This window comes from Cebus imitator, unplaced genomic scaffold (genome assembly GCF_001604975.1).
Source record: "Cebus imitator isolate Cc_AM_T3 unplaced genomic scaffold, Cebus_imitator-1.0 Scaffold51, whole genome shotgun sequence".
Lineage (NCBI taxonomy): Eukaryota > Metazoa > Chordata > Mammalia > Primates > Cebidae > Cebus > Cebus imitator.
Window position 1 is genome coordinate 11,438,127 of NW_016107366.1, and position 7,868 is coordinate 11,445,994.

The 7,868-nt window shown below is 44.9% G+C and overlaps 1 protein-coding gene across 1 annotated transcript in view; it reads right to left on the reverse strand.

Moving 5' to 3' along the window:
* The window catches only part of CSMD2 (CUB and Sushi multiple domains 2), a 616,956-nt gene that overhangs the window by 311,050 nt on the left and 298,038 nt on the right, over positions 1-7,868 (reverse strand). The window contains exon 6 of the mRNA XM_017527996.2: positions 4,750-4,862. Coding sequence (XP_017383485.1) covers positions 4,750-4,862 — 113 coding nt within the window. The remainder of the gene's footprint in view (positions 1-4,749; positions 4,863-7,868) is intronic.

Here is a 7,868-nt window from a genome sequence, read left to right on the forward strand (position 1 = left end):
ATTTCATGCAATTTTCATGTGTCATGAAATATTATTTTTTTCAATTTCTTTTCTTCAACTGTTTAAAAATGTAAAACTGGCCGGGCGCAGTGGCTTACGCCTGTAATCCCAGCACTTTGGGAGGCCGAGGCGGGTGGATCACGAGGTCAAGAGATCAAGACCGTCCTGGCCAACATGGTGAAACCCCGTCTCTACTAAAAATACAAAAAAATAGCCTGGCATGCTGGCACGTGCCTGTGGTCCCAGCTACTCAGGAGGCTGGGGCGGAAAAATCGCTTGAACCCAGGAGGCGGAGATTGCAGCGAGCGGAGATTGCGCCACTGCACTCCAGCATGTTGACAGAGCAAGACTCCGTCTCAAAAAAAAAAGTAAAACCCATTCTTTGATGAAGGGCCATACAAAGGCAGATGGAGGGCTGGATTTGGTCTGTGACCAATGCTTTAGATGCATGGAAGTAGCTGTGGTTCATTAGGCTTGGTAGTTTCATGCTTTCTTGCCTTTGCTTGACCTGGAACACATCCTCCCATCGTCTGTCTGGCATCTTTCTGAGACCCACACTTAAGTCACTGCCTCTTTTTGGCTTTCTTTAAATCCTTCTGGCAAGACTAATTGCCCTTTTATCTCTAGCCCTGGAACTCTTAATCAGGCCTCATTATAGCTCTTATCATGGCGTACAGAAGTTATAGATTTATGTCTGTGCCTCTCTTTAACCGGTTCTTGAGAGCAGAGATTGTCCTAGTCATGTTCATCTTTTCTACTGTCGCATAGTAATGTCACCCCAAAATGCTTGTTAAATTGAACACAGTTGCCTACCTCCTGATAACTGGTCTGAGGCAGAGCCCGACTAGAACTCAGACCTTCTGATACCCTGTGGTATTAGTTAAAATTGTGTCTAGCCACAAACATCTTAAATTCTGATTCAACTGAGACAATAATAGAATGTGCCATGATGTAGGTCATCTTTTATCTTTATTTTTTGTTTACCTGGGGAAAAATACCTGTCAATACCATTAGAAGTTGGTAATCACTAGCTCTGAAATGTCATAAATCACTTAAGGTTCTAGTGGCACAAAGCTGACTGTGGGTGAAAGCAATCCAATGCCAATGATTCTTCCCCTGCCCTTCCAGGTCCATTCTTCAAGCCTCTCTGCCTTGTTCTGTGCCCCAGGAAGCTGACCTCTGTGGACTGCTAGAGAGCAAGGGGGCCTGGTGATAAAGCCAACCAGCATCCCAGGGCACAGAGCAGGACAGAGCAGGGCCTCGGTTCCTTTGCTCCTGGCTTCCTGTTGGGTTGGCAGATGGGAAGCACAGCAGATGGGAGGGAGAGAGGAGAGACAGGTCAAGCTACTGATCTCCTGACCCCCTCCTCCTGCACTGTGGGTGGGAAATAGCTTTCCAAGTCTGTCAAGGGGCAGACCTCTCTTCCATGGCCCCAGCTATTGCCGTCTTTTTCCCTGGTCCCTCTACACACCTAGTGGTGGTGTAGGCCACCTGCTGCTTAGTCCCCAGGGGCCTCACCATCTCTTGTGGGCTCCTTTAACACCATAAGTAAGTCTGTACCTTGTGCCTTCACTAAACCCTTTACCATTAAAGCTGTGTAGTATTCCTTCTGCCTCCCACTGGACCCCTGACTGAAATCTATTTCTGCTGCTGTTTTGGGATGTCTTTGCAATAAGAAAGCTTAGCTTGGTCTTTAGTGGCTCCAAAGTTTTTATTCCTTTAGAGTAGTAGTTGTCAACTGGAGGTGCTATGCACACAGGGACATTAGGCAATGTCTAGAGGCTTTTTTGGTTATCATGACTGTGCACATGGGAGGGGTTGCTACTGGCTGCTGGTCCCTGTGGCTCCCTCCTCCTGCACTGCATCCAGCATCTAATGAGCAGAGGCCAAGCATGCTGCTAAACATCCTGCAACACACAGGATACTTCCTGAAAACAAAGAGTTATCAAGCCCACAGTGTCAATAGTGCTGAGGCTGAGAAACCTTGCTTTAGAGAGTCACCAGTGGACTTACTAAACAATCATTGCATATCCTTGCACTACGCAGCCACAGTTTGGAAAAAGATCACTAGAAAAAGCAGGTTTCAAGGAAGAATCATTTATTAACAGAATCACAATAATTGAGCATGCCAGACCCAGAATAACACTGCTGGGCTTCAAATCCTGGCTCCTACATACTATTAATGAGACCTGAGCCAGCTAGTTACCCTCTCTATGACTCTCTTTCCTCATCTGTAAAATGGGACTAATAATAGTATCTCCTTCACACAGTCACTGTTAGGATTGAACAAAGTAATAAATGTCAAGTGCCTAAAATCTAGGAAGTCCTCTTTATACACTGGCACACGCTAACATGCGAAACTTTGTTCTGGGCTATGCTAGGGATGATAGAGAGATCAGAGGACAGGGTCTGCTTTCGAGAAGTTTGCAACTAAAACAGGGCTTTTTAGATTGTGAGTTGCTCTGTGCTTCAGGCTTGTGAAATTAATTTAGAGGCTGCAACTAGCATTTAAAAATAAAAATGACATTTTCAGAGTACATTGTACATAGTAAATACCACTTGGCCATATTTTCCTTTTAGTTCTACAGATGTATGCTTATGCTGGTTTGTAACTTTTTTTTTTTTTTTTTACAGTGGGGTGAAATGAACAAAACAAAGTTTAAAAGCTACTGGTTAACAGGAAAGGAAAGATACCCAAAGCACCATAAGAGGAGGCCCTGTAATTCTGCAAATACTCACAGAGGCTTGTGAATGAATTAGAGCTTTACTACTCACAGGCTGTGTGATCTTGGGCTAGTTACACAACTTCTCTGAGCCCCAGCTTCTTCAGCTGGGGGGAAAAAACAGAAATAAAAATAAATGTATCACTGCCCTGTGGGGAGTACTGAGTGGGGCAATGAACATACAGTGCCTAGATAGGGCCTGGTGTGCACGGGTGTGCAATCGACATGTGATTTGGAGACTGCCTGGCTTGGGTTCTTGTTGCCCATTGCTGACAACAAACCTTAACCCTGGCTGGGTGTGGTGGCACATGCCTGTAATCCCAGCACTTTGGGAGGCTGAGGTGGGCGGATCACAAGGCCAAGAGATCGAGACCATCCTGGCCAACATGGTGAAACCCTGTCTCTACTAAAAATACCAAAATTAGCTGGGCGTGGTGGCACACGCCTGTAGTCCCAGCTACACGGGAGGCTGAGGCAGAAGAATGGCTTGAAACCAGAAAATGGAAGTTGCAGTGAGCCGGGATTGTGCCACTGCACTCCAGCCTGGTGATAGAGCAAGACCCTGTCTCAAAAAAAAAAAAAAAAAAAAAAAAAAATCACGTTAACCTTAACCACTGAAAAATGGACCCTCAGTAATTTGAAATATTAGAAACACCCAGCACTTACTTAATCAGATAAAATTATAACATTCATCTCTGCTTTTGTCTTTTGAAAAACACAGCAGAAAGATACAGACAGCTGTTCCACTCACACAAAGACCCAACCTCAGCGGTAGAAAAATGTCTCCAAGAAAGCTCTCAGGGTAAGGCTTTGTTAAGCTACTGAACCAAGCTTGTTTCTTGTTTACTTCCTAGACATTTCAAATTTGTACACCACCCAAGGCTAAGTAAATTAGGTTGTTCCTAAAAGGTTCAGATTTTGAAAGTACTTCTTCCTCCAGGGCTGCATTTATCCCAGTTTCCAGGCAGAAAGCCCGGCCCCAGGGGCCCTTGTGGAGGGGGCTCTACTCTGCCCTATGCTACCTTCAGAGTGGGCCAGCAGGCACTGGGCCTTGGAGCCCAGGGCTTCACATAGGTCCTTATACTTAATAGGTGCACAATATAAGTTTGCTGTCTATTCTATTAAAACCAATAACAATTTGAGAGTGGTAATAGTTAAAGGTTTAATGAGCACGTTACAAGGCCAACCCTTGGTGTTTATCTCTATAAATTTTGAGTACTTGGAATAAACTCAATGTCAAAAAGGAATGTGCTCGTTTGCTCCCCTCTATCAGCTGGATTTTTGGATCTCCTCCAGTTACAGACAGCTCCTTGCTTCTGGGTTAACCCACGCCTTTTTATAGGCAGTTCTTGGGTTAGGAAATTCTTCATTACTGCCGCAGAAATCTGCTTAGCGGCGATCTCCTCCCGCCTTTCCTGGTCTGATCTGTTGGCACTAGACAGTTCTTCACAGATTTGAGCATCAAAGCTATCATGTTCCCTAAAGAGATTTTGCCTATGTTGGGAATATATTCATGTTCTAGATAAAACGAAAAAGAGTAGAAATGTAGGCTGCAGAGGTTGGCTAAAGGCTGGTGGTTAAGAGGGTGGGCTCTGGACTTAAAAGGCAGGAGTTCAGATGGCCTTGGGAAATTGGCTTAACCTCTCTGAGCCTTAGCTTCCTTGTCCGTAAGATGAGGTGATGACCACATTTCCTTTGCAGGGTAATGATGAGGATTAAATGAGACGGTACTTGTCAAGTGCCTAGCACTTTGCCTGGCTCTTAGCAGGCACCTGGTATTAACTGTTACGATTAGCCTGGCCTGTGAGGGGCAGCTCCAGCTACATAATTTGGGAAATATCACTCCCTGGGGCAAAAGACAAGGGCAGATGCAGAGATGCAAATGTGCACACCTCTTGTCTGCAGATAGAAACAAAGAAGGTGAGGATGCCTGAAGCCACACTGGACCCCATATGGGGAAGCGAGTCCTCCCGGTGTCATCTCTGCTGCCCGCTGAGGAAGCCCGACAGTCCCGGCACCTGCCTACCTTGGTACTGGGCGCTGAAACCGCGCTGCCGGTGGTTGCCATCCGACGTGAAGTGTAGTCGCAGCCAGTTCTTGCTGCTGATAACGGGGGCTGGGAGGCTGGCTCCGGTGAACCTGTGGGGACAGGAAGCAGATGGGGTCAGGGACCAGAGCTGGGCGGTACAAGGGTATGAGCATTCAGGAGTTCCCCTACTTCCCTTGAATGCTAGGGCCTCAGCCCAGCCCTGGAGCAGGAAGGGAAGGCGGTGTTGCCCCAGCTCCCTCCAGTACCCTAGGCCTGAGCAGCTTGAGATGGCTCCTCCAGGGCCTCATCGCACTGCTGGGTTTCCCACAGCTGCTGAGAGGAGGCAGCTGATCCTTCAGACCACAGCACCGCCTGCTTAAATCCCCTAAGCATTCCATCCTTTTTCCTTTTTCTAGTTCTTTGCCTTTTCTGCTTGGAATATATTCATCTGTAACCCTTTCTCCTGCCCATCCATGTCCCCCAAGATGACTTTGGGAAGCCCCTTAAGTATCACATCTGCAGTAAAGCGTGCCCTACTCTCCTTGGCTTTGAATCACAGATTTGGGTTCTTATCTAGGTCTCACCAGTGTGACCTTGGCCCTGTTACTTAACCTTTCTAAGAATGGGAGTAATACCAGCCCTAAGAGTTTGTGGAAATAAATAAGAAATCTTATGCACAAAGAATCGAGGTCAGTATCTGGTACATATTAGCTCAATAAATATAATTTTCCCTTGTCTTCCTCTGTGATGCCACAACATTTTGTTCAAATTATAATTCAGTTACAGAAGTGGTTTCCTTAAGATAACTCCTCAAAGGGGGCAATGTGGCCTAGTGGTGAAGAAACTTGGGCTCTGGAGGGATCAGCTGTGTGGTCTTATGAAAACTACAGAAACCCTCTGAGATTCAGTGGGCTTATCTATAAGATGGGGATAATAATAACCCCTCTCTCAAAAGATTGCAAGGATTAAATGAGATAATACACAACAAAGATCTAAGCATAGTCCCTGGCCATAACAAGCTGTCAGTAATGGCAGCTGCTGTTCCATTCTTCATCTTGATTTCTAGGACCTAACGCAATACTGGACACAAAGTAGGCATGTCAGCATTCCAGCAGAAAACAGGTGGCACAGTCATATGAGAAAAGTCCCAGGAGTTTGATGAATGACTCTTTTGCAAAGGTCCTTATATCCTTTCTCTACATTCTTTCACATAGGTCCTTATGCCCTATGTGAAATAGTCATTCATCAAGCTCTTGGAACTCTAAAGGTAAGGGCCGACTATGGGGGAACCACCAGGCAGGGGCAGTATCCTGGGGCTGGCATTTGGGGGACTTGTTACCACTCCCAATCCTGGATCAGAGAGAAAATCGTTATCTCTAAACAGGGAGCTGGATGCAAGAAGACACCATATAGAACCCAGATTTTCTATTTCACAATCTGGGGCTACAGCCAGTTTGTGAAAAGCTCATCAAGAGGAGGCAAGAAATAAATATCCAGAAGTCACTCTCCTCCTTCTCTTCCTCCAAGCTCCTACTGATTCTCCTGTTGATCTAGCCCAACTGGAAGCCAGAGAGCAAGAGGGCATACTGACACAGCCCATCAGTAAGTTTCCTCAGGCATGGAGCAAGGAGAAGAAGGCAAGGAGAGGATCTGGAGGTGCGCATGGAAGAGATCCAGCATAGTGGGTCTTCGTCTTCATAAATATGCATTAAACAAAAGAACTAACCAAGGAGCTTCACGGACTGCAAAACTGAATTCTTACTATAATGAAAATGCTGACACACACCAAACTTCAGGAATATAACCCATATTGCCATGGTAAAAATTATTATAAAAACCAATTACTGTATTTCACCAGATCCCATTTAAAATAGTTTATTACAGACTGAGTCATTTAAGTTTTCTAAGAAGCCACAAACGTATTATGGGTCTTTTTTTTTTCTTCAGGCCAAATTCAATTCTATCTCAATGACAAAGCTTGGAGGCTATTTATATAAGGGAAGTAGAAGTAGGGAGAATTTACCTGAATAATTCAGGACCAAAAGCTCTTTATTGCAAAATGGAATGAGGGGAGGGTGCTGATGTCTCAAGAGCAGGTTGAGATAAATGATCCAAATTGTAGCAGGAAGTCAGTGAGACTTCCCCGGCCTGTGAGATCAGGAGAAGCCCTAAGGGGTATCTTCTACCTCCCATTTCTCCCATACCTTTACCCACTCCTAGAAATCCTGTTAATTGTTAATTTCCAAGGCTTAAACTCTCAGGGCCCTATGTTGCCAATGTATCTTTACTCTGTTCTGCTCCTGCCTCCCTGGACATAAGTGTTGGGCAGTTGAGTGTTTTCTCGTCATCTATCAAAGAATTTGGGGGCTTACATGGCAGAATCATCACATCAGACTCTGCCATTGAGATGAGGTCATGCCTCACTCAAAACTCTCCAGTGAAAGGAACCAACTACCAATGCATGCAACGTGGATGACTCTTAAAAGCATGATGTTGGGCCATCAAAGAGGATACACTGAGAGTACATACTGCGTGACTCATTCATATGAAACTCTGCAGAAAAAGAGTTTAACGAGAGGAAGCAGATTAGTGGTTGTCAGGGCTGGGGGTGAGAGTTAAAGATTGGGGATTGCCTGGCTCGGAAAGAACACAAGGGAACGTTTAGGGGTGATAGAAATGTCTTACATCTCAAATGAGATGTTGATTAGATGAGATATACACATTGGTCAAAGCTCCAAGGAACTGTGATTTACAGCCAGTCACAGTGGCTCATGCCTATATTCCCAGGGTTTTGGGAGGCCAAGCTGGGAGGATTGCTTGAGGCTAGCAGTTGGAGACCAGCCTGGGAAAGGCAGTGAGACCCCATTTTATGTATGTACCTATTTACTTATATTTTGGATAGCATCTCCAAAATATAAATAAATAAGTAAATAAATTAAATGGTAATTTTATTTTATGTAAACTATATTATAATAGAGTTAGTGAAAAACAAATCAAAACAAAACAAATCAATGGCTCTAATCCTCAGGAAAAAAGACCTTACGATGGCCTACAAGGCCTTAAAAAAGCCACTGTGACCACTTCTCCTGTCTTCTCCTGTTTTTTTTTTTTTTTTT